At 35.3% G+C, this 27091-nt stretch overlaps 3 protein-coding genes across 3 annotated transcripts; 2 read left to right on the top strand and 1 right to left on the bottom strand.

Moving 5' to 3' along the window:
* Positions 1 to 12054: 12054 nt before the first annotated feature.
* LOC113352661 lies at positions 12055 to 13968 on the bottom strand. The gene is made up of 2 exons (XM_026596459.1): positions 12877 to 13968; positions 12055 to 12786 (listed from the first exon to the last, which is right to left on the bottom strand). The coding sequence occupies exons 1-2, from the start codon at positions 13966 to 13968 to the stop codon at positions 12055 to 12057; spliced, it is 1824 nt and encodes a 607-aa protein (XP_026452244.1).
* A 1629-nt stretch (positions 13969 to 15597) lies between these two features.
* LOC113305298 (DAG protein, chloroplastic-like) lies at positions 15598 to 17951 on the top strand. The gene is made up of 5 exons (XM_026554367.1): positions 15598 to 16017; positions 17077 to 17174; positions 17261 to 17326; positions 17426 to 17608; positions 17711 to 17951. Exons 1-4 carry the CDS (start codon positions 15647 to 15649, stop codon positions 17605 to 17607), a joined length of 717 nt encoding a protein of 238 aa, XP_026410152.1. The 5' UTR covers positions 15598 to 15646; the 3' UTR covers position 17608; positions 17711 to 17951.
* Positions 17952 to 25852: 7901 nt separating this feature from the next.
* On the top strand, positions 25853 to 26878 carry LOC113333610. The gene is made up of 2 exons (XM_026580039.1): positions 25853 to 26458; positions 26631 to 26878. The coding sequence occupies exons 1-2, from the start codon at positions 25987 to 25989 to the stop codon at positions 26666 to 26668; spliced, it is 510 nt and encodes a 169-aa protein (XP_026435824.1). The 5' UTR covers positions 25853 to 25986; the 3' UTR covers positions 26669 to 26878.
* Positions 26879 to 27091: the final 213 nt, after the last annotated feature.

The raw sequence follows: 27091 nt of genomic DNA, 5'->3' as shown, positions 1-27091 counted from the left end.
GCTTATCAGATGCTTTCTTCAGTTCGTTTTTCAAAAACTCAAGATTCCTTGTTGCAATTCCGAGTTGTTCACGAACGACTTAAAAATCTTGAAGAAGATTTCCTACCAATTGTGATGATATTTGAACTGGTAGTTTGTTTTCATGATCAATGGCATGAAGGCATGTTATGAAAACATGATTCTCATGAAACTCTATAGTCTTCCCCTTCTTGACTTCATCATCTTCGTTTCCTCCATTCATTGTGCACAACAAATTGGTAAACCCCTTTTACCTTCAGAACAGTGTAACACGAGATGACACCCAAGTATATAAATAAGTTCCATGGAAAACCCTAGGAAAACTTGTACACGTTCGTGTGGGCCAGGAGTTTGTGCACTGGTGGTCATGTCCTTAAGATGCGACCAAAAGAAGAATGGAGTTCGAAAGTCACGACAAATAGTTGAGAACCAACTATTTAGAGAAAGTACACGCAAACAGGATAAAATTTCTCAAGGATGAAAGATCATGATTATCTACAAGAGAAAAACTGGAGCGAAGCTCAACATATTTTAAAGATCAAAACCAAGAAGAGTGAACATATAACCTCGACAACACTTCTCAAGACACACTTCTTGAGAACAATGAGCATCCTTCTTAAATTAAAAGAGGGATGTTGTATTGGGCAGTCATGGTGTATTAGGATGAGCATTTTGCTCATCAATTTTGACTTCTTCTTTTTCTCCTTCAAAAGGATTTAGAGACAAATCACATGACATAGTTGAAGGAGTTTTATTAAGAGAGGAACTAGGAGTACCTGAGTTAATCGCTTTCCATGTTTTTTTAATTCCCCGTTTGAGTCTTTTTATGCTTACCTTAAGTTCTGAGACTCGATTATTGATATATAAGCAATCTGGAGTTGAACTCTTGAAATTGCGGCCTTCTCCAGGAGTGACAAGAAACTTGAATTTTCTTTCTTTCTCCTATGTCTTTTCCTTTTTTCAGAGTTATTTAAGAAGTCAGCTACTCTTCGTCCATTTTTCCTTCTACAATTTTTCGTTTCAAAGGCACAATTAAGAAAAGACTTATCATAGTACTTTTCTTGATTGTCGAAAGTGCCCTTTACTCCAACAATGTGAGAGATAGGTTTGATAACTTCTTTAGACATCCATACAAGCATGTTGTGAAGTTTTTCATTCCTCAAACGAAAACGACATCTTCACTCAAAATGTCCTTTATTCCCACAGTAATAGCAGTTAAAGGAATTATTCTTAACCGTTCTCGTGTGAGTAGATTTGGAAGAAGTAGAATTCTTGTTTTTAGCTATATAACCAGCTGCGAAAGTTTTTTCACATGAAGAATTAACAACAGCTTTAACAAAATTGATCTTACTAGTTTTTGGAGTGTCCATTCCTTTATAGCCCATACCACGTGTATCACAATGTTATTTACATGCTCCAATCATAGAAGACAATTTTGTAGAGATAGAATTGAATCTTTTCAGACTCTCTTCCAGTGATTTCACTTTATCAAGAGCAGCTGCAAGGTCAGTCTCCAAGGATTTTTCTTTGGAAAGATGACTGAGTTCTTTGTCATCAAAACATTTTTGTTGAGAGTCATATCTTGCTTTAGCTCCTGCAAGTCTTTCTTTCAACACAAAGAGATTTCGGAAAAGATTATCACATTCAGACCTTTTTATGCGTACATCTTTCTCACGATCTTTAGGAGATTACATCCGCCATCATATCCTTTAAAGAGTTTTCTCAATTTTATGTTTTCTTGACAAAGCGGAGTCATATACTTACTCAAGAAAGTTGTTGATTTCTTTTCTTTCAAAGCATGGTCAAACAGCTTGATATATTGAGAGACTTCCTCATCGATACTTTGTCCTTCTTCTGAATCACTGTCATCTGACAATTCATCCAACTTCTCATCAAGAGATTTTTCCCAGTCGAATGCAGGTTCAGTCAAGGAACCGGAGATAGAGTTTTTCTCAGAAGTTTCAGGACTTTGAAGCTCACCCGAGAGTCTCCGAACTGATGTTGCGTCATTAGAGATGGTACTCTTGTCTATAGAGTCAGATCGCTACAAACACAAACTTGTAAGGTCTTAAACGGGTTTGCCTGCTCTGATACCAATTGAAAAAGTGGGGGTACAACAACCACACCCAATATTTCGTTTAGCAATTTGTATGGACAAACTCCAATATACTTTCTAGAAAATCAACTAGACAGTCAGACTCAATCTAGATAACAAGTATATCAAAGAGTTTATATCTCAATCTCTCGATTTGATATATACTCAAGCAGATAGAAATATGCGAGTCTTTATCAAATACTAGAGAGATAACTTGGATGGTACCAAAGACCAGTATCCAAGTGTCAATCAATTTAAATCAACAACCAAAAGATCGGATATTCTAATTGATTGAAAAACGCACAACCTGCGATATTTCAATTATATAACAAAATATAATGCGGAAAAGAAACAACACAGACACCAGAATTTTGTTAACGAGGAAACCGTAAATGCAGAAAAACCCCGGGACCTAGTCCAGATTGAATATACACTATATTAAGTCACTACAGACACTAGCCTACTCCAAACTAACTTCGGTCTGGACTGTAGTTGAACCCCAATCAATCCCACCTGATCCAAGGTACAATTATGTTCCTACGCCTCTGATCCCAGCAGGATGCTACGTACTTGATTCCATTAGCTGATCTCACCCACAACTAAGAGTTGCTACGACCCAAAGTCGAAGACTTTAATAAACAAATCTGTATCACACAGAAAATTCTAGGGTGATAGATAAATCCGTCTCCCACGAATATACCTATGAGTTTTGTTCCGTCTTTTGATAAATCAAGGTGAACAGGAACCAATTGATAATCCGGACTTATATTCCCGAAGAACAGCCTAGTATTATCAATTACCTCACAATAATCCTAATCGACGCAGCGAAAAAAGATATTGTGGAATCACAAACGATGAGACGAAGTGTTTGTGATTACTTTTATATTTTTCCTAACAGAGATATAAATCTCGAGCCAATTATTACAATCTTACTCATAACGATAGAAAATGCAAGATCAGATCACATAACTACAAGAAAAGTATTATCGGTCTGGCTTCACAATCCCAATGAAGTCTTTAAGTCGTTAACCTGGTTTTAGAAGAAGAAACCAAAGGTTAAAGGAGAATCGACTCTAGCTATGCAACTAGTATCACACATAAGGTGTGGGGATTAGGTTTCCCAGTTTCTAGAATTCTCCTTTATATAGTCTTTCAAATCAGGGTTTGCAATCAATGTTAGCTTGGTAGCAAAGCATTCAATATTCACCGTTAGATGAAAACCTGATTAGATTCAAGCTAATATTTCTCAACCGCTGGATCGAAAATTTAGCTTCTTACACACAAATGAAATGTCCAATTTTGGGTTTACGAACCGTTCCCAAACATTATCATTTGTTGGTTCAACAATAGTTAACCAAATGGTTAGCCATATGATCACTTTCATATCCACAATATTCTTCTTCACTATAACTAGTTCAAATGACTCAAATGAACTAGTTAGAGAGTTGTTCAATTGCTTAGATCTTATGTAACTACACAAGACACAATCGAAGCAAAAACGGTTTGATTCACTTGAATCGGTTCATGAACTTTATAGCCATGGTTTGCAAAATCATTCCTTAGTTTATATAAACATGAGTTCAAGAACAACCGGTTTTAGATATAACCTTCACAAGTTCGCGGACTGGGTTCGCGGACTTAAGCTCACAGAAGGAGTTCACAAACTCCAGCAGAAATTCTCGGGTCGAGAACTTCCGCCAGTACGCGGACTAAGTTTGCGGACTGAGGTCACACCACATTCCGTTTCTCTTGATCAACAAATTTCGCAAACTTTGGTTCAAGGAATACGGACTTATACATATATGTGTTTCCACAACAATGCTTATATCCTACCAATGGTTATGTAATCTAAACTCTCATTTCAATCATTGAAATATTCTCAAAGGACGTTATATATCCGTTATTCACAGATCATTTTTCGTCAGAGCAATTTCCAAAGTGATTGAAACATAACATGACATTCGTCCCTAGGTAAAGATGAATTTGGCAAAAGCAAAAGCTTACCAACACATATTTCGAGAAACAGATAGGCGAGTTAAACTCGGCTCGAAATAACAAATGTGTATAATGAAAGTCTATACATCAGCACGACTTTTGTCTCAAGAGTAGGAGATAGAATAGATAGACTTTTGAGTGACAGATAAGTTCAAGTCTCCACATACCTTTTAGTCGATGAATATCCACCAGTTCCTTGAGTAGTCCTTCGTCTTATATGATGATTTCCATGGAGTCTTGAGCTCAACTACACTTTTTATCTTAGTCCGAGACCTTTAGCTATGTAGGCTAGAAATCAAGACTTATAGTTTTGATCACTAACATTGACAAACATGCTTGAGATAGAAACACATGCGAGTTCGACCGAGCAATGCTCTAACAGTCTTCAAGTCGTTAACCTACAGGTTTTCGTGAAAAACCTAAGGTTAAAGGAGAATCGACTCTATCTTATACAACTAGTATAACACATGAGGTATGGGGATTAGGTTTCCCATTTGCTAGAGTTCTCCTTTATATAGATTTCAAATCAGGGTTTGCAATCTAAGTTACCTTGGTAACAAAGCACTCAATATTCACCGTTAGATGAAAACCTGATTAGATTCAAGCTAATATCTTTCAACCGTTAGATCGAACTTAGCTTATTATACACAAATGAAATATAACTTCATTTAGGTTTGGGTAACTGTACCTAAACGTGTACACTTAGTTGGTTCAACAATAGTTAACCAATGGTTAGCCAGATGAGCACTTTCATATCAACCTTGTTCATCTTCACCATAACTAGTTCAAATGACTCAAATGAACTAGTTAGAGAGTTGTTCAATTGCTTAGAATTTATAGAAGTATACAAGACACAATCGAAACAAAATCGGTTTTGATTCACTCGAATCGATTCATGAACATTATAGCCACGGTTTGCAAAGATTGCATTCCTTATTAATATTTTAGTTCATGGACAAACCTATTTTAGAAATAAACTACTTAAGTATTCGAACGGGTACGCGTACTTAAGTAACCGGATTGAGTTTCTTTTTCAATTTCAAACTCCAGCAGAAATTCATGGACGTGATTTCCAACAACCGGATTTCCAACAACCGCCAGTACGCGTACGGGTACGCATACTTTGGGTTCCCGGTTTTGGACTTTTACACAAATGTGAGAATACACTACGTTTATATCCAAAGATGGTTACATGCGCTAAACTCTCATTTCAATCATTGAAACTTTCTTAGATGATGTTATGTAGTTGTTATTCATAAATTATTTTTCATCAAAGCGATTTTCAAGTTATTGAAATAATCAACATGACTTTCGTCACGAGTAAAGATGAACTTCGCCAAAGCGAAAGCTTACCATCACATATTTCGAGAAACAGATAAGTGAGATAAACTCGCTCGAAATAGCAAATATGTATAATCGAAGTCTATATAGCAATACGACTTTTGTCTCAAAATAGGAGATAAAATAGATAGACTTTTGAGTGATAGATAAGTTCAAGTATCCACATACCTTTTGTTGATGAAGTTCCAGAAGTTCCTGAGTAGTTCTTCGTCTTCAATCGATGAACAACGTGGAGTTTAGAGTTCAACTACACTTACTATCCTAATCTGAGACTTAGTTATAAGTAGACTAGAAATCAAGACTTATAGTTTTGGAAACTAAACTTGACAAATAAGCTTGAGATAGCAACGCTTGTGAGTTAGACCGAGTAGTGCTCTAACAATCTCCCCCTTTGTCAATTTTAGCGACAAAACTATCAATACATATGAAATACCAAAAATAAACTTTGTAGCTTCTCATCCAAATGCTTGATCTCTTTGGTTCTTCAACATTACTCGAAATCTTCGCCACTCCAAGTACTCCAATGATTCTAAACATGTTCAGTTCAGCATCATCGTTGTTGGAGATCCGTAGCCATAACAATGAGAAAACAATAACTCCCAATCATTGTTAAACAATGTCATAGTATTATTACACAGCATCAAAGTTCAATTGTATCACAACTTCGACAACAATACTATGGTGATATGTATCGCTCCCCCTTAGTCAATACTTCATCTCACATGAAAACCACTCACCCTTACATAATGATCCGAAAACCATATGTATTTGTAGTGTGAACTACACATTAATTCTCCCCTTTTTTGTCAATAAAATTGGCAAAGGTACGAAAATTAGTGGGATCCTAATGAAATTTCCATAGAGATACTTCATGACCAAAATAAAGCACATATCAACTTTTTTAGATGTAATCGTATAGACGAAACTAAATGCATTCATCAAAGAGTTTATAAAGATACAAGATAACCCCTATAATATTCCAAAGCCGCACTCCTCACAAAGATTTGGCAATTAAGCACAAGTTCAATTAAGAACTCTCCCCCATAAAATGCCATTCCCGAAAGAACAACAAGAGCGACCTTACTTTCACAAGAAAAGAAGGATTTCTTTGGATATTAACAAATCATATAAGAATATGAATTTGTATCCAAACAACTCAATTAAATTAACCACAAGAGAACTCATGATTAATTTAATCAGAAATGCTCACAAAAGAAAACTCACGGAGCCGCACAATATTTACATAAAGATATGGATCAGGGAAGATCAATACTGCGGAATAAACAAAGATTCATTCTATTTTTCATCACTATTTGCAGAATGACATAAAATAGACTTAATCTTTGTAAACAAAAGCTCATCCTATCTTCCATCAATATTTGCATAATTGCATAATAGGCTTATATTTTGTTTGTCAAAAGTTCATTCAATCTTTTATCAATACTTGCATATCGACATATGAAAGACTTAACTTTTGACCACGTATGGGACAATCATAGTTCACGGACGCAAACACACATATCCCATAACAAGTTGCAATATATAAAACCATAAAGATTAATACTGCAAAATCATCTTCCAAATAAACTTTAGAATTTAAATAAATAAATCTAAAAACATTGCAAGATGAAAATCGTTGGAAATAGCTATGTGTAATCACAATAATTGCTATTCTAAACCTTAATTATCCTTCTTAAAAACACAAGAATAAATTCTCATAAGAAGTTTCCTAGACATTAAGACATTTGAAAAATTCTTTATCGTCCCCGAACTCCTTGTCGTCAACAACCATTGGGACATAAGGTTCATGAAGATAGGATTTGATATCAACAAACCTTCTTGACTGATGCCGAACCAGGGCCTTCTGAATTTCAAGAGTCTTAAACACAAAAGCATTTATTTGATGAATCTCCTTCATTGTTTCCTTCAACTCTTTAAGAACATCAGAAAACTTCTGAGAATTTGATGGAACAACTCTTGGCTTCCTCACATTCCTTCTTTTTCTTTTCAAAGTTGGAGGTAACGGAGATTTAACTTTTTCCTTCATGATTGATGGATTAACAATCATATTAACATCTTTTCCATCAGAAGTTATGATGCTTGGAGTCTCCATAACAATATGGGTTTGTGAGAGGAATTTCTCAAAACAAGCTCTACAAGCAAACTTGTGATAAAAGAGTTTTTTAGGGAAGAAAAAAGGAATGTAGGGTTACGGAACCTTTATATACTTAAAAGATTCACGAACGCACAACTCTTACCCTAAAAAAGGCAGAATTGTCTATTTTAACCCTCTTTTATTGAAAAAATAGAGAAGACTTTTCCAATATCAATTAGATATGAAAAGCGGCAAGAATTCCAGACTTTACAATGCTCACAGAGCAAAAACAAAAAAGGAAAATCGAAACAATCTAAACGATTTTTCTTTTTCTAAAGCCTGAGGTGTGCAAAATCTTGTCTCTTTTGATCAGGCACATGAGACAAGATGCACTAACCAACACAATTTAAGTTGTGCTGGGGTGAACAATAATCTGTCCACCATATCCTTTTCGAACGGAATTCATAGAGCCATGTTTCTCATAGTGTTTAGACCATAAATTTCTTGTGATCTAGTCTTTTCTTTGGAAACTAACTTCTTTGAAGATGAGATGCGATTACATACCTCTGATGTTTTTTGAACAAGTTTTAGCTTGTTTGCTAATCTATTCGCTCTTCGTTGAAGTTTGTTGACATATCTTATCTTATGTTTGTACTTGAAATTTTTTGATAACTCATAACCTCTGAGAGAACAATAAGGACATGTCAACCAGGTAGATGATTCAGACGCCCGAGATGTGTACGCGGCTAGACACATAGTGGAACCTGAAAAATTAGAAAAAGAGTTTCCAGCAGAAACAAGTAGATCAAATTTTGCTTCTAGATCAGTTGAGATTTCTTCTAAAAGAATATCAAGATTGATGTATGTATTGCTAGAATCATCAAAGTCAATATTTCACAGAGAAGTGCAACACTTGACTTTTCGTCTTCATTAGAATCATAGTTGTCAGACATTTCATCAAGAGTTGCAGCAAGACCTTTGTTCCTAGTGTATTTTTTACGATTTGGAAACTCATTCGCAAAATGGACAAAACCTTTACACTTAAAGCACCGAGGCATATCCTCCTCATCATTATCCCTGTTTTTAGAAGGAACACGATTATGGGGATTATCTGATGACCTGGGTTTATCTCTGGAGAACCGTTTACTTCTCTTCAAAAGAAGGTCCCTAAACTGTCTTGTGATCAACGAGAATGACTTGTCAAGATCTTCATATGATGAATTAGCCTCAGAAAGATCATCTTCAGAGATGCAAACACTTTTACTTTTGTCGAGTAATTTAGTAATCTTTTGTGCTTTGAAAGCAACATCCTTTCCGGATTTGGATGTATGCTCATGATCAAAGATCTTTAATTTCCCAACCAGAGTATTTCTGGAAAGAGTTGCGAGATTATTTCCTTCAACGATGGCATGCTTCTTAGAATCGTATCTAGATGGAAGAGATCTGAGAATCTTCATCACAATGTCCTTTTCAGGAATAGTCTTACCCAATGCAAAAGATGCATTAACAATTTCAGACACTTTGTGATTAAATTCATCAAATGAATCTTCATCTGCCATACGAAGGTTTTCCCAATCAGAACTTAGGTTTTGAAGCCTAGCTTCTTTTCACAGGTATTCCCTTCAAATACAGTTTCTAAGATATCCTAGGCTTCTTTAGACTTTGTGCAAGTAGTCACATGATGCTGAAGATCTGGGGTAATAGCATGTATGATAGCATTTAAGCCGTCATAATTTTGCTTTGCAGCAAGGATTTCTTCTGGACTATATCTACAAATATCCTTAGGTACAGATACATCGCCGTTTGTATTAACCAGAGGATCATAGCCATCAACAACACGTACCATGTTTGAAAATCACGATCCTGAAGAAAAGCACACATAGCGATTTTCCACCATAAGTAGTTTGAGCCATCGAAGACTGGTGGTACGTTTATGGAGATAGAATTTCTGTCCATAGAGTCAGATCGCTACAAACACTGACTTATGAGGTCTTAAACGTGTTTGCCTGCTCTGATACCAATTGAAAAAGTGGAGGTCTAACAACCTCACCTAATATTTCGCTTAGCATCTGTATGGACTAACTCCAATATACTTACAAGAGAATCGACCAGACAGTTAGACTCAATATTATAAAAAGTATATCAAAGAGTTATATCTCAATCTCTTAATTCAATCCGCAATCAAACAAATAATAATTTGCGAGCCCGATTGAATATAAGAGACATAACTTGAACAGTACCAAAGAACAATGTTCAAGGATCAATCAATTTCAATCAACAACCAAAGGTTGGATTTACCAATCGATCGATTCAACGCACAACCTATGATATTTCAATTATATAACAAAATATAATGCAGAAAAGAAATAACACAGACACCAGAAAATGCAAATGCATAAAAACCCCGGGACCTAGTCCAGATTGAACACCACACTGTATTAAGCCGCTATAGAACTAGCCTACTACAAACTAACTTCGGTCTGGACTGTAGTTGAACCCTAATCAATCTCGCATTGATTCAAGGTACAGTTGCGTTCCTTATGTCTCTGATCCCAGCAAGATACTACACACTTGATTCCCTTAGCTGATCTCACCCACAACTAAGAGTTGCTACGACCCAAAGTCGAAGACTTGATAAACAAATCTGTCTCACACAGAAAAGTCTATAGGAATAGATAAATCTGTCACCCACAGAATACCTACGAGTTTTGTTCCGTCTTTTGATAAATCAAGGTGAACAAGAACCAATTGATATACCAGACTTATATTCCCAAAGAACAGCCTATAAATATAAATCACCTCACAATAATCTTAATCGATTGACGAAACAAGATATTATGGAATCACAAACGATGAGACGAAGGTGTTTGTGACTACTTTTCTATCTTGCCTATCGGAGATATAAATCTCAAGCCAATCTTAGGATTGCACTCAAACACGATAGAAATGTCAAGATCAGATCACACAACTACAGAGAAAATAGTTGGGTCTGGCTTCACAATCCCAATGAAGTCTTCAAGTCGTTAACCTACAGGGTTTCGTGAAAAACCTAAGGTTAAAGGAGAATCGACTCTAGCTTATACAACTAGTATCACACAGGAGGTGTGACGATTAGGTTTCCCAGTTGCTAGAGTTCTCCTTTATTTAGATTTCAAATCAGGGTTTGCAATCTAAGTTACCTTGGTAACATAACATTCAATATTCACCGTTAGATGAAAACCTAATTAGATTCAAGCCAATATCTTTCAACCGTTAGATCGAACTTAGTTTTTTATACACAAATGAAATGTAACTTCATTTAGGTTTGAGTAACCGTACCTAAACGTGTACACTTAGTTGGTTCAACAATAGTTAACCAATGGTTAGCCATATGAGCACTTTTATATCAACCTTATTCATCTTCACCACAACTAGTTCAAATGAAACAAATGAACTAGTTGTGGTGAAGATGAATAAGGTTGATATGAAAGTGCTCATATGGCTAACCATTGGCTCAAATGAACTAGTTAGATAGTTGTTCAATTGCTTAGATCTTATAGAAGTATACAAGACACAATCGAAGCAAAATCGATTTTGATTCACTCGAATCGATTCATGAACATTATAACCACGGTTTCCAAAGATTGCATTCCTTATTATATAAATGTTTGAGTTCATGAACAAAGCAATTTTAGAAAGTAACCTACTTAAGTATGCAAACGGGTACGCGTACTTAAGTAACCGGATTGAGTTTTTTTTTCACTTTCAAACTCCAGCAGAAATTCACGGCGCGTGAACTTTCCGCCAGTATGCGTACGGGTACGCATACTCACCTGGATTTCCAACAACCGCCAGTACGCGTACGGGTACACATACTTTGGGTTCTCGGTTTTGGACTTTTACACAAATGTGAGAACATACTATGTTTATATCCAAAGATGGTTACATGTTCTAAACTCTCATTTCAATCATTGAAACTTTCTTAGAGGATGTTATGTTGTTGTTATTCACAAGCTATTTTTCATCAAAGCGATTTTGAAGCTATCGAAATAATCAACCTGAATTTTGTCACGAGTAAAGATGAACTTGGACAAAGCGAAATCTTACCAACACATATTTCGAGAAATATATAAGCGAGATAAACTAGGCTCGAAATAGCAAATCTGTATAATCGAAGTCTATATAGCAATACGACTTTTGTCTCAAAATAGGAGATAGAATAGATAGACTTTTGAGTGATAGATAAGTTCAAGTCTCCACATACCTTTTGTTGATGAAGTTCCACAAGTTCCTTGAGTAGTTCTTCGTCTTCAATCGATGAACGACGTGGAGTCTGGAGTTCAACTACACTTACTATCCTAATCCGAGACTTAGCTATAAATAGACTAGAAATCAATACTTATAGTTTTGGCAACTAAACTTGACAAACAAGATTGAGATAGCAACGCTTGCGAGTTCGACCGAGCAGTGTTCTAACAAGTATAGGGTACTTATCTTAAATGGTGAGATCATTGAGTTTCCTGTAATCCATTCAAAATCTCCAAGAATTGTATTTTTTCTTGACCAAAAGAATGGGAGAAGCAAAAGGACTGTGACTGTCTTGAATCACACCAGAGTTAAGCATTTCTTCTACCAAAGATTCTACCACCGCTTTGTGAATGTGGGGGCATTTGTAGGGTATAAGATTTATTGTTTGGGAACTAGGTTTGAGGGGTATTCTGTGATCTAATGATCTCTGAGTAGGTAATTGTGTTGGTTCAACAAAGACATCATGAAACTGATCCAATACAGCATGGACTGGTGAAGGAATGGGTGTAAGAGGTGGTTCAGCTGAAATAGCAAAAAATTGACCAACAAATGCTGGGGTATGGTATTTAATAAATTTTTGAACAACTTGACCATTAACCATCATAAATGAAGACTTAGTAGATATACCAGTGAGAGTGATGTTGGTTCCCAAATGAGTGAAGGAAATAGTTAATTTGGGGAAGTTGAACATGACATTACCTAGAGTTTTAAGCCAGTCTGCCCCCAATACAATATCACAACCACCCAATGCAAGAACATGAAAGTCTTCTTTGAATTGATGGCCTTGAATCTGCCATTCCATCTGTTGACAAACCCTAGAGCTTGTAATTCTTTCTCCATTTGCTACTGTAACTAGTAAGTGAGATGTTGGTTGAATATTGCAGAATAATCTCTTAGCAAGAGCAACATCTATGAAACTATGAGTGCTTCCCGTGTCCACTAGAATTGTGACTGCCTATTTTTTTATTTGCCCCAAAATGTGTATGGTTTCAGTACTATGATGGCTTGTGAGAACATAGAGAGAAATTTCCATATTTGATTCTACCACATTGATGGGTTGTTCTGGCTCAGTGGATGAAGTAGTGTGATCTGGAGGTGAGTATTCTTCAGCTAGAACCATAAAGAGTTGTTGGGTCTTGCATTTATGGCCATAAACATATTTCTCATCACAATTGTAGCATAAATTTTTGGCTCTCCTCTGAGCTAATTGTTCTTGAGTTAATCTTTTAGTAGGAGGTATATAAGTAGATTTCTGGAGAATTGGGTTTATTGGAGTGGAAACCACGGGTGAGGTGGTAGGTTTAGTAAAGGTAGATGATTTATTGAAATAAGTGGAGGTAGTGGGTTGTTTAGTGAAAGGAGATTTAAGTGGTGAAACAAGCGTTTTCTCTTGAAGTCTGGCTAAGAAAAAATCCTGAGAAAGAGATGTGGGGTTGTGCAGTCTAACTGAGTTACTAATCTCAGGTTTCAATCCACTAATAAAACTAACAATAAAGTACTCTTCATCCAGGGAAGGGTTTTTGGAAATCATTAGAGCTTTGAGTTGCTCAAATATTTGGAAATATTCTTCCACATTAGTGATTTGAGTGAGTTTATTAAAACAACCAACATAGTTATTATTAGCTAAATCCTCAAATCGACGGCAAAGATGGTTAGAAAATCCATACCAAGGAGCAGATGTTTTACCGGAACAGTAGTCGATGAACCATGAGTCAGTTCTACCATCCATGTACATGGAAGCAAAGTCCGTCTTTTGAGTTTCTTCCATGGGGTGCATCTGCAAGAATCTGTCACATTTGCGTAACCATCTTCTGGGGTTTTCACCATCGAACCTTGGAAAGTCAAGTTTTACTGGTTTGAGAGAATTTGCAGGTGAACCATGACTAGCTCTATGAGTTTCAGAGTGACCAGTAATTGGGGTGTTTTGTTCACCAACTGTGGATCTGGGTTGGTTTTGGAGATGCTTTACAGTGTCTTTTGAGAGTTGTACTAGGCGATTCATTAATATTTGATGAGCTTTAGCATCTGCTTCACGTTTCTCTTCTGATTTAAGCTGTATCTCTATAAGATTCGTCATTAATCGTGACAACTCCTTTGTTGTGTGGTCAAAATCTTTGATGGATGGACCTCCAGTCATTGTAAAGTACCAGATCTACTGGGTGATACCACTGTTATGGTTGATGATGATAGTACGATAGGTACAAGAGATTCACGAGTGCAAAATACTAACTACAGCCACACTGGACTGAGTTCTTCTTCAATTTCTTGAGTTCAGTACAAGGAGGAAAGCGAGTATAAATACTACATAAACCCTAACTAAGAGAATCAACGGCTCGACTGACTGCACGTAGGCACTGCACTACCACACGATTCTAATTAACTTACTGCTAAAAGAAGTCATTAACCTAACAATTATTAACTAACGTAATTTAAAAACTACTAAGCTATAGAGGCAACCATCTTCAACAGGCACATGATACATAGTTGTGACACGACACCGAATCCTAAACCATTTCAGGCGTACCCCTAGTTAGCAATTCGGCGAACTATTCGCGAATTATACGCGAATAGTTCCGAATCCGAATTTTACCCGTTTAATTCGCGTCCGTCTGGAACTCCGACCTGGATTCGCTACTTTTTTGGAATGAACCGAATCATGCGCGACTTTTCCGAATTCCGAATTGTACGCACCAAATAGACTTTTTCGAATTCCGAATTGTACGCAACAAATAATTCGTGTACACGTCATTGGCTTTAGTGGGGACAAGAACTGACTGACACATACAGACTTTGTCTACTTTGGTTTGAATGTTTTTTTTTCAAATTAACTTACTGCTAAAAAAAGTCATTAACCTAACAATTATTAACTAACGTAATTTAAAAAATACTAAGCTGTAGAGGCAGCCATCTTCAACAGGCACATGACACATAGTTGTGACACGACACCGAATCCTAAACCATATGTGTCATGACACCGAATCCTAAACCATTTCAGGCGTACCCCTAGTTAGCAATTCGCGAATTATACACGAATAGTTCCGAATCCGAATTTTACCCGTTTAATTTGCGTCCGTCTGGAACTCCGACCTGGGTTCGCTACTTTTTTGGAATGAACCGAATCATGCGTGACTTTTCCTAATTCCGAATTGTACGCACCAAATAGACTTTTCCGAATTCCGAATTCCGAATTGTATGGACCAAATAATTCGTGTACACGTCTTTGGCTTTAGTGGGGACAAGAACTGACTGACAAGAACTTTAGTGGGGTCGAACTCCCGACCACTAACTCGTATTAAGTGACTTAACCATTGATCTGTGGATCATTTGATGATTGTTAAGTACATATTTCATAAATATTCATTTTACACATGAAATGTTACTACCTACCATAGAATTTATGCTAAATATATATATTTTTATATATTAACACATACCATATTTTAGGTGCCGAACTAAAACGAATTATACACGTACGTACGCCGTTCCGTACTATTCTCGTATCACGAATTGTTGATCGAATAGTGGACCGAATTTCCGTTCCACCAAAACGAATAATACACGTATGTTTGTCGTCCCGAACGTTTCCCGTCCCGAACGTTTCCTGTATCCCGAATTGCTAACTAGGGGCGTACCCAAGCATCCTTGATTTTAGCACACCTGAATGCTGGTGTAAACGAGGTGTGACAATAGGAACAAACGAGTAAACCCTAAACCCCGCTTCCAAAAGAAAAAAAAAATCCATCAGGGAATATATATCCCTCTACCTTATCCCTGCTTATTTCTTCTCCCTCTTTTTCACTTACTCTCATTTAGTAATGGCGACATTGAACGCTTCAGTCCTTCCCCGAACCCTAATTTCTTCTTCATCAGTAAACCGAAGAACCTCTGTTTCAATTTCTAGGGTTCCTCTTGTTTCTCCTTTCCGATATGATTGTCTCTCTCGTTTCGCATCTCGTTCTCTTTGCAAATCTTCCTCCGTATCTCGTAGTTCCTCCATCAGAGCAGCTGTGGATGGAGAATACTCTTCAAAGAGAAGTAGTAGTAATGAACCCAGAGAAACAATTTTGTTACCTGGGTGTGATTACAATCACTGGCTTATTGTAATGGAGTTCCCTAAAGATCCAGCTCCAACTAGAGAACAAATGATTGATACTTATCTTAATACTCTTACCACTGTATTGGGAAGGTACCGTATACACTCTTGAGTATCTTTTGATTGTTTTTCTTGCTTTCATTTGTAATGGGATTATTTAATTTTGGTTAGGGTTTCATTTTTGTGCATGAAATGCCTTCTTATGCTACTAATGACAATGTTCGAATCATTTTTAACACTATTACCCGAATTGGACACAGAAACACTTGTGTCTGGCTTAGTAAGAAATTTCAGTAATTTAGGTTGTGTTTTAAATCTCATCGGTCCTCAGCCTTAGTTGGTCTATTAACACTGGTCAGAGTCTTTGATTTTTTTTTTTGCGCTGTAGTGTAAAACTGAGTTAATAATCAGCATAAGGAATACCTTAGACTCATAAGTTCAATTGGACACTGATCTACAGCTGGATTGGAGAGGGGTGCTAGGGAAGCTAGGTCTACAGATTGTAGAGACACTGAGATAAGAAAATAAAATCTCCATAGTGGAGAGCCGTCCAAGCGAGTGAGCCTTAGTAAAGGCAATTGAGTAGTGGAACCAACCATTTCACATTGAGATTTATGGAGCTCAAGCCGGCTTCATTGATCCTTTCCCGAAGTCTTCATGAGTTTGGTCTTCATTAAGAGCGCAAATCTCGTGCTCACTAAGTTTCTTTATTATCCCTTGGAAAAAATAGGCATAGTTAGTTAAGATGCTCCAACTTGCAGTGCTCAGTTCGTAAGATTAGGGAGTGACAGTATTCCTGCATGTTTCTGAAATTGATGTCTATCATAATATGATTGGCCTCGATTGTAATCATTATAGAATCTTATTACAGCAGCGGTTACAGTCTCGCCTTTAAAATACAATAGACAGAAGTCCTTGAATCTATCTTCGGTTCTTGTGGCATGTGGATGTATGAGCATGGGCCATTGGTATGTGAAAGAATGTCATGGACTTTTGATAGGATCTTAACTGTTATCTTACTTCTTCTCGTAAACCCTCTGAGATGATGTCGGTTCTTCAGTTGTGGTCTATGTGTCTCTTATATGAGAGAGAATTTTGCTAATAATCACTTCCTTCCATTAATATCTCTTTCTTGAACCTCCTCTCATGCAGCATGGAAGAAGCGAAAAAGAACATGTATGCTTTTAGTACTACTACCTACACTGGATTCCAATGCACTGTCTCTGAAGAAACATCGGAAAAATTCAAGGGTAACCTATATTTATTGGCTTTAATTCTGTACTGCAATGTATTATTGTTTGAGTTTCTACCTAAAATACTTTTTTTTATCTTGCAGGATTGCCTGGAGTTCTTTGGGTATTGCCGGACTCTTACATAGATGTCAAAAATAAGGATTACGGAGGTAAGGATTTACTTGTAGTAAGTACATAGAAATTACTCTGTTTATTCCTGTCGAGTGAAGGGTTATATAAAAAAATTATGGGTTGCTGCTTGTCTTCAGGTGATAAGTATGTCAATGGGGAGATAATTCCGTGCAAATACCCAACTTACCAACCAAAGCAACGCAGTGGATCTAAATATGAAAGTCGAAGGTATGAAAGACGAAGAGACTCACAACCTCCTCAAAGAAGACCCAAACAAGATGTGACGCCTCAGTCAGGTTCAACTTCTGCTCCTCAATGAGGTAACCTTGGTTTCAGCTTCCATGAAAGCTCAGAATTTTTTTCATGTCTGGCAATCAGCAATTTGTATCTAACTATTTTTATCTGTTGTTTCTTATCTGTAGACTTTAAGCGCTCCTGAAGTACTGAAGGGTGTCGATGGTTGTATGAACTTATTCTGTGTTGTCGAGATACGCTATTGTTCATATTTTATTAGAAGAGGACGCGATGTGTAGTGTGTGCAATGATCTCAATCTCCTCTTAATTTTGTAGCTAGTTTCATAGAAATAACGAAACACAACTCTTATGAGTAATGATGATCTTAAAATAGTATTAACGTTCCCAATATATGTGATTTGACCTCAATTCTTGGTAAACATGATTATAAATTCTCATGGAATGTGTGGAGGTTGCATCTTGCCCATGACCTGAGTCTGGTCCATCCTTGCAGTTAAGAGGTTTGGGATTGATGTGGCACATGTGACACTTGCATGTAGCCTGCGGAACTGTATCATGGTAGTTCAGAAACGAGCCTGAGACTTGAGTCGGGCCCCTGGCTAACTGCTATTCTGCCTTGTGATTTGTGAACGTTCGAAATACTTTCTTCATTGGTGGGTTATTTTCTCTATTTTTACTGCTCAAGCCACTTTATTTCTTGTTGGTGCTTTAATTTATCAACAAACTCAATTGAATTAGAGCGAGTACATCTTTTTCTTTTTTTGATTTGAAATTATCCTTTTCTTTCATCTTTTTGGCAATTTTTGGGCTTGTTTGTGCAACTCTTTCACTCACTAGAGCTTCTTCCCAGATGCTCAAGGCTTATTCAGTCATTAAGAACATTCACGTGAATGTGTACTAAAAGCTCTCACCGGATGAGTAAACCTAGTTACCTAGGCATATTTCCTAGGTTATCTGCACTTTTAGAGGAAGGAAATTTGGAGGTTTTTTGTTGTTTTGGCATGCTTGTCCAATGAATAACTTTATAGCAATGAGTTGGTATTCTGGTGGAGCCTCAAGACTTCCTTTTCTTTCTTTTGTGAAAATGCGTATTGCCAGTCACCAACGGCGACCCTTGTTGGGTGTCTTTTCAAATGACTATAGGGGTGCAAGAGCAACTATGTGCACCACAAACTTCCGGGAAATTGGGTCCGTTAAACATAGCTCCGATACAAGAAGTGAAAGTGAAACTATAAACCCGGGAAATTGGGTCCGTTAAACATAGCTCCGATACAAGAAGTGAAAGTGAAACTATAAACATAACATTGGGTTCTCAATGTGGTAGCTAACGCATCACGGGGAAGTGGAGTGTCATTGTTGGATGTATTTGGTGCCTTGTTATTACTCCATGTCTGCATGACTCCATCTATCTAAAACATGCTTGTCGTAATAAACTTCTAGATTATTTTGATTAAGATAGTCTTGATCAAAAGATAGATTTAAAATCTGATTGATAATCAGCTTATGTTGGGATTAGGTATTTTCTTTCCTCTTTTAGCAGTTTTTTGTGACAAAAGTTGCTGCCATGAATTGTGAATCTTACTTTGTTGACTAGTTTGTGTAACTTGTTTACGTACTGGTTTGTAGCTAATGACTAATGACAAGGATTTTGCGGCTTCAAAGCCGCTCTATAATTATTATTTTTTCTCATAGTTTGTTGGAAATGAATATATTTTATGGGAAATTCTTTGAAGGGGAAAACCTATCTTGAATCTTGATTGTATTGTTTAAGGAAGTGTGTGAATTAGGGCTTTACTTAGTTGATGGATACGTGATGTTTACGTATAAAAGAAAGTACTAAAGAATAAACCCGAGTGTAGAAGTTGATGATACTCATCAATACTAAACAAACCAAAGAAAGTTCAGATTTGCCATGTTTGTGAAGTCTTTTGGAAGATCTTATACCCTACTTCTCTATGCATTAATTCCTTAAACTTCCAGAAAGAATGAGTGTGTGTTCTTGTGATCTACTATTGTTCTACTTTATCACATATCTTCTGAATTAAACTAAAGTGGGTGGAGTTGGGTAATGTCTAGGGATTGATTTGTTTTTATTTTTTGCCTTTTTCTTTTGCACATTCATGATGTTTGGTATCAACATTTATGTCGCGAATTCTTGTCTGGTATTCAGAAAATATCTACGGGGGATTTTGCTCTTTGCCCTAAAGGCCTGAACTCTTATATCTGGTATTGGCGAGAAAACAGCACTTTACAACGTTTTCTATTGCAAGTACAGATTTGGAAGTTCTGTCCACCGGGCATATCAAGTTCTAGTAGCATATTTTAGGATTAGTCGCTGCAAATCTATGGAATGGACAAACAATAACTAAGAACTAATAGCAAAATTTAGTGCACAGCTTTTTGGTTAAGATTGATTATTCAAGTCTTAGCTTAGTTAACTATACAAGAGACAATAATTAATCATAACCAACCACATTATGACACCAACCATGCTAAGTCTTATTTGATGATAATATGAGTTAACCTAATCCAAAATTTCACTTTCTTTTACTAGTTTTACTTCAATGTTACATTTTGAAGACACTCTCATATGACCAATTTTACCAGAAGACATGTTAATTACCTTACCGATGTTTGCTTGAAGTGATATCGCTAATTTGATTGATTTAGGGGACAAATATATAATCATTTAATAGGACCCCAAGAAAACTAATTAATTCGGTTTCGGTGAACCACCTAATACCAACCTCATGCCCTAACTTATCTGATGTCACATACGTATTAACCATCCCAAAAATACAAAAAATAATTAGCAATATCATCTGTAGTATCATTTTATCCTTTGATCATCCTGAATGAGACTCAAGAAATAATACCAATATCCATGAGTTAGTTTTCTAAAGGGAACATTACAAAATGGTCATACTATCAGGAACTGATTCACAAAATCATTATACAGTTACAAAGTATTAACAAAATGGTGATATTTCCGTTAGAAAGACAGTCAAGTGGTGACTCACAGTTAAAAATGTCAGTGAAATTACTTATATATCCTTCCTATTTATCCATTTATACATAATTTTAAATTTTGCTTTCATTATTATTGTTTTGATGATGGTGTTATTTGTAGTTGGTGGTGCAGTCGTTTACATATCATTACACCGCGTTCAGGATCGTTAAACCACTTTCAGGTTTGTCATTCCGCATTCAGAACCGTTACACCGCATTTACCCAAAGGATTCACTGTTTCCCCTTTGGAGTTTAGCGAAGATTCTTAAGCTTCTACCACCAGCACCACCGCTTCATCACCACCACTCCTACCAAATAGTTAAATGGGGAGGATATTTTGGGAAAAGATAACACCAGTTTATTCAAAAGTATTAAATCGTATGAGAAAAGACCATTTTGTAAATCAACAAATAAAGTATGATCGTTTTGCAAACCAATTATAAAAAATATGACCACTCTGTAACTTGCCCTTTTTAAAACTGTCTTCGAAATTAACTAGTTCGGGTCGTGGTATACTAGTATAAAACTTCTTTGTAAAATAGATTAACTTTTGGGGGAAAGATAATACGATAACTAGGATGTGTCTAATATCTCCAAACGTAGATCTCTCTAGACCAGGCTATGACAAGGGTTGTTCTCCTCCAAAAGGAACGAAATATCTTCGAGCGTAGATTTCCCTCGAACAGGCTATGGTAAAGACACTGTCCAGCAGACCATCGGCCTAATATAAAAATAAGAGGTTAAACAACACATTGTTAGCTGTTTAGTAAATTTCTTTTACCCTGGTCACCAAACCATCAGCCGTCCAACGCAATCTGTTTTTCAATTTTCAATTTTTCTTTTCTACACGGTTACTGGCATCCATCCATCCCAAATTAATTGAAATACACAATTTTTACTGTTGTATAGCCTACACTTATTCCTTCCCCCATAACAGCTTCAAAAAAATAAATAAATCATAATGTTCATTTTTGCAATATATATATATATAGATAGAAATGCATAGGGACAAAAAACTTAATTGAAATACATATTCATAAATATATATATATATAATTAACAGTATATTTTTTATTTTTTAATATTGTTGGTGTGAACGAAATCAACTTCATTCATTTAAATTATTATCTAATACAATAAGGGATGCTCTAAAGAAAATTGGGTATTTTGCCAAATTTTTGTTGATCCATACGAATCTGGATGCACTAAATCTCTCTTGTTGAAGATGAATCTAAAACGAAGCTAAGCAGAATTGTTGATGTTTTTGATGAATCGAAAATAATAAGTCAAGAAACTCCATAGAGATTTGAAAAAATCGCTATTAGAGCAAAGAGAAAATCGTTGTAAAGAGACGAAGAAAAGATCGTCTAAATAACGAACAAATGTATCCATAGACACCAAGAACTACAAAAACAAAATCTAAAAACATAAATTAAACTACTTTTATTAGTAAAGAAACTAAAATTCTTGCTCAGATCTGGCTAGATCTCAACAAGAAGAAGAAGGAAGCTCTAGGTTTTTTCCCCTTGTAGGAAAGAGGGAGGAGAAAAGAGAATTCTTTTTTCTGGATACGATTATGGTTTACATCATTATTCATCACTACTACATACACAAAAATTGAATATCTTTGCATTAATGACGTTCTCTCTTCACGATTTACTTGCAATTGGTGTCGGTTTGTATTTGGATTTTGATTATCTTGTATTTTGGTGATTTGCATAATCTTGAAGTAATCATGTAATCATTATTTTGGTCTTATGGAATAAAATGTGATTTTCATAAAAAAGATAAAAATAAATATCTTATTGAATTAAAATGTGATTTTCATAAAAAAGATAAAAATAAATAAATTGTTTTTTAATATTAAATAATGCATTATGTTTACTTATTTATTTGTAATAAATCATAAACTGTATTTTCTCTGTTTTGCAAAGAGTTAAGTTATATTATGTTACCACTTTTAATACTTTCATTGAATTTTTTTTGCCTAAGTATAATATTGTTATTTTAACACTATCTCACAATTTTGAGGTTAATTTAATAATTCTTACTTCTTGGGAATATCTACAATCCAATCAAAATTGAGCACCATAACAGGTAAATATCACCACCATCTACTACTTCTAAAACTATCCGTTGAAATATAACAGTTAAAATTAAAATCGGTAGATGGTGAGGATTGGTAGTTCGGAATAGACTAATTTTGATAGAATATAAAGCCTTGTTAGGGAATTAGCCTGTCAATAGATCGTACGTATATCAATCATTTATGTAAACAATATGCAGGATTATGTCGCACATTTTACAGGGGGTTAGTCAATTAGGAGTACTAAAGACATTGAGAGACTTTTTATGCAAGAGATTTTGGATGACTCTCTGTGAGTTTAGAGATTTTCGGGAGACTCTCTGGATGATTTTCAAGGAATTTTGGTGATTCAAGAGGCAACAAAACATATATGAATTTTACCTTACATACGTGAAACAAGCAGTATATTTTTTTTTCACAAAATGAATAGTTCGTGCATGACTAATAGAAATTATAAACATTTTCCCAATAAAAAATCAAAACGAGACGAACATAAGGAATTTAAATCTCTAGTATATATATTGGGTTTTGGAAGACATCATTTTTTTTCATTTTTGAAGGGTTTAATTGTAGCTTACTTGGTTTATTATTTTTAATTTTTTGATATTTAATCCTTGAAGAAAAAAAAAAGTCTCTCAAAATACCACCTATTTTGGAGAGATTTGTTTTTAGCCTTTTATAGTATGTTTTGCAAAAAAAGTCTCTACAAGTCTCTCAAAACCATAAGTCATCGATTTCAAATTCCTCCAATAACAGAGAATTGTGAAGACTTTTAAAGAGTCAAGATCCAATAACAAAGATTGTTTGAGATTTTGAAAAACTCTATATTGACTAACAAGAGATTTCAAAAGTCTCTAGAATTCTTGTAATATCTCCACAAATCTCAATTGACTAACCCCCTGTTAGTTTAGGTGCCATAAAGCATATTATTCTTTGCAATGACATATTTCATGTTACAGTACGCATATTGAGAGGCTCACGTCGAAGATTTCTGATTATGATGCAAAGTTTTAGTCGTGAAACAACATTTGAGTCATGAGGAAATTTTAGGTCTTATGCATGGCGAAGATGGGTTCATACTAATAGATTGTGGGTCATTTAGGAAATTCAGTTTAGGTGATAGATTTAAGTTCACAACAGAAGATTCTAGATCATAATGCATAGATCAATAGACATTTGGTTCACACTTTAGAATCACAAAAATTGGGTTGCTTAGGCATATTCTAAGTAATTATGAAAGATTTTGAGTCATCGAAACTTTTTTCAAATTAGGTCGAGATTTAGATCACAAGACAAACATTGGATTATAATGCCGATTTGATGCTCTCAATGTAGATAAACCGTGTTTGAACTACAAGGTAGATCGTCGTTTAAATTTGGGTCACAATATGCAAATTATATATCACTAGACATTTTTATGTCAAGAAACAAATTATTATCCACAATGCCAATTTCAGGTATACAGATTTTGATTCATAGACATGGCGTGAGAAAATTACATGGGACCCAGGCTAATTAAAAAAAAAAATATAGTGAAAACCTGCATAAAAACGAGATTTATCTTTATAGGTCTCGAACCCAGATTCTAGGTATCAAAGATTTTTTTTTTTACCATTACAGTAATGAAACTTCTAGCTAACACAACTAATATTCTTAATCTGAAGCTAACATATATACAAAAAATACAAAGTTGGGCTCCTAAAATTTAAGGGCTCTAGGTCGTCGCCAAACTCGCTTATGCTCAACAACAGACCTGTATACTTTAGATATTTTGTCATACATGCAGATTTGGTATTTAAAATCAATGGTATCATTGTATATTACAGAGTTAACAACTTTACAATTACATACAATGTCCAAATAGTTTACATGGATATTAAGAAAAATTTTACCAAAACTGATTTTGGTATTTTTTTTTCATTCTATTAAGTTTATTATTTCCCAAAATGTGATTTTGGTTCCGATCGAGCTCGTATAGTCCAGGACTGTAAAACTGCCTACACAACAATAAAATGAAAACAAAACAAAATAAGATACCTTAATTTTGCCTTAAAATGTTCAAAGTAAAAGAAGAAATTGCAACATATAAAGAAAATTACAGAAGAAAATCGAAGAAAGCGGTGGATAGAAGGGAGAATAAAAAGAAGAAGAGGTAGGGAAGGTTAGATATAACACACAAGACTTTCATTATTCTCAATCATCTCATGCATAAAAACATAATTAAGAGAAACTCCAAAAGTCTCAAGAAAGAAAAAAAAGTAGTCACCAACATAAAAGAAATAATAAAGATATATTCTAATTAGTTATAATTTACATGAAAAAAAATAAAAATTGAAAGGAGGGGCACAATAATAATTAACTAACATATGATTGATGATTGTTGGCCCAAATGCCCGGGTTCCATGCTCTTACAGAAAGGTCCTTCATTAGTTGATTTCTTTTATTGCCATCCAAACTCTGTTTTTTACTTATAAATTTGAAGGGGTATCTTATAAATAAATAAATATGTAATTCATATCTTATGACTCATGAGAACATTGTTTGGACTCAATTGAAAATAATGCTGAAATTATGTCCTTTACATTCTAAAAATGTTGTCCAGCTTTGTAATTACCTCCGTCTTATTCTTCAGTTAACTACCTGTTCCTTCTCGCTCACTGCCAAATGTAAAACTAATTCCGCTCTCTCTGTCACTACTCATTAGAATCCAAAGCTAAACCTAAATAGAAACAAACACGGAATACTCTCTCTGTAGTAGTTCATCATATCGATTAACAATAAGGACTGAATTATATTTCAAATATAGTATCCTTCTTCAAGAGAAATACAGTTGGTTTTTAGATCTATTGGGGCACAAAAATGTGAACAATTCTTGGTTGCAACATAAAATACAGAAACTATCAAATGTATGACTGAACGATACTATGCTCCAGATAAACTTAACGGCCCAAAATGAATACACTAGTTGTGGTTCCATGATCTCCCAAGCAACTACCACATTCCAATATCATTTCCCACTTATCGGATAAAACAAAATTGCTTCATGTCATATATCAATACCCACTTACTATTTCCATTTTAGCTATGAATTCATACTTACTTGACAATTGGGAAACAATAGAAACCCAAAGTCTAATGGGTGATGCTTTATGGAGTTCTTTAATGAAGGGTGATTTAGTAAATTGGAAAAATATATAATATGCCTTTTTAAGAAGTCCAGAGTAAAGTCTCAGTTCACCGCTGCTCACCCCTTTGGTCGCTGAAAACTTCCTTAAACCCCCTCCTCTTCTTAAAACCTTCTTCTTCTTCTTATACTCTTCTTATTCTCTTCCTCATTTTCTACAAACCATGGCAGCAGCATTTTCACAAAGCAACAACAGACTGATAGGAATTTTGGGTTTTGTAATTCTGAATCTTCTAATTAATCCGCACTCATCACACTCATATTCAATTCACGATCTTTTACAAAGGAATGGGTTACCAGCAGGTCTAGTTCCAAAATCAGTAAAATCATTCAATCTTGATGAAACTGGCGTTCTTGAAGTTCATCTCGAGCAACCTTGTTTAGCAAAATTCGAAAATAGAGTTTACTTTGAAACTGTAATCAGAGGTAATCTTAGTTATGGTGAATTAAAAGGATTACAAGGTCTTTCTCAAGAAGAATTGTTTTTATGGTTGCCTGTTAAAGATATCATTGTTGACGATCCTTCTTCTGGTTTAATTCTCTTTGATATTGGTGTTGTGCATAAACAATTCTCTTTATCTCTTTTTGAATATCCTCCTGATTGTAAACAACCAGAGCATAAAATTCTTCAATCAGGTTAGTTTCATTTACAAGATTTGATCCTATTCTAGGAAAAAATTCCCTGTTTTTCTTTTTCTTTTAGTCAGTTCAGTTTCTCTGTAACAACCGTTACAGTATTAATTAGCTTGGGGTTCATTATGGAATTCAGTAACTTATTTGGGTTTTTCTTAATTAATGAAATTTGCAGGTATATGGAAGGAGGAAAGACTTGATATCCAGAGATGAAAAAAGATTGTTCTTCTTTTGTGAGTTTTTTTGTTCAATTTTTAATAGGATTTTGTTTCAGTGTGATGATAGCATAGTCAAGATCGACAAACCAATCTAAGTTTGTTTTTCTTTTAATTTTTTTTTTGTAAAAGACTATAGAAGTTTGTTAAATTGTGAAAGGAAATGGAATTGAAATTGAAGTGATTTTGTTTTGGGGTTTGAATGGAATCGCTATCTCATGCTCTTCAGTTTCTCAAACTTTGAAACAGAGAGAGTGAGACAAGTAGGGTGCTCACTTTTCTTAGCTGGAGAGTTGAATATCATATAAAAAAAATACGAATTGTGGATTATTTTGAGGGCAATCAAAGATGGATTCCAGCCATATCTAATGGGGTTCAAAAGAACAATGTATCAATCAATTGCCAAATTCTACCCGTGAAA

The sequence above is a fragment of the Papaver somniferum genome, chromosome 1 (assembly GCF_003573695.1).
Source record: "Papaver somniferum cultivar HN1 chromosome 1, ASM357369v1, whole genome shotgun sequence".
Classification (NCBI taxonomy): domain Eukaryota; kingdom Viridiplantae; phylum Streptophyta; class Magnoliopsida; order Ranunculales; family Papaveraceae; genus Papaver; species Papaver somniferum.
The sequence above is the reverse complement of the archived record's forward strand: the minus strand, read 5'-3'. Positions and strand labels throughout refer to the sequence as shown.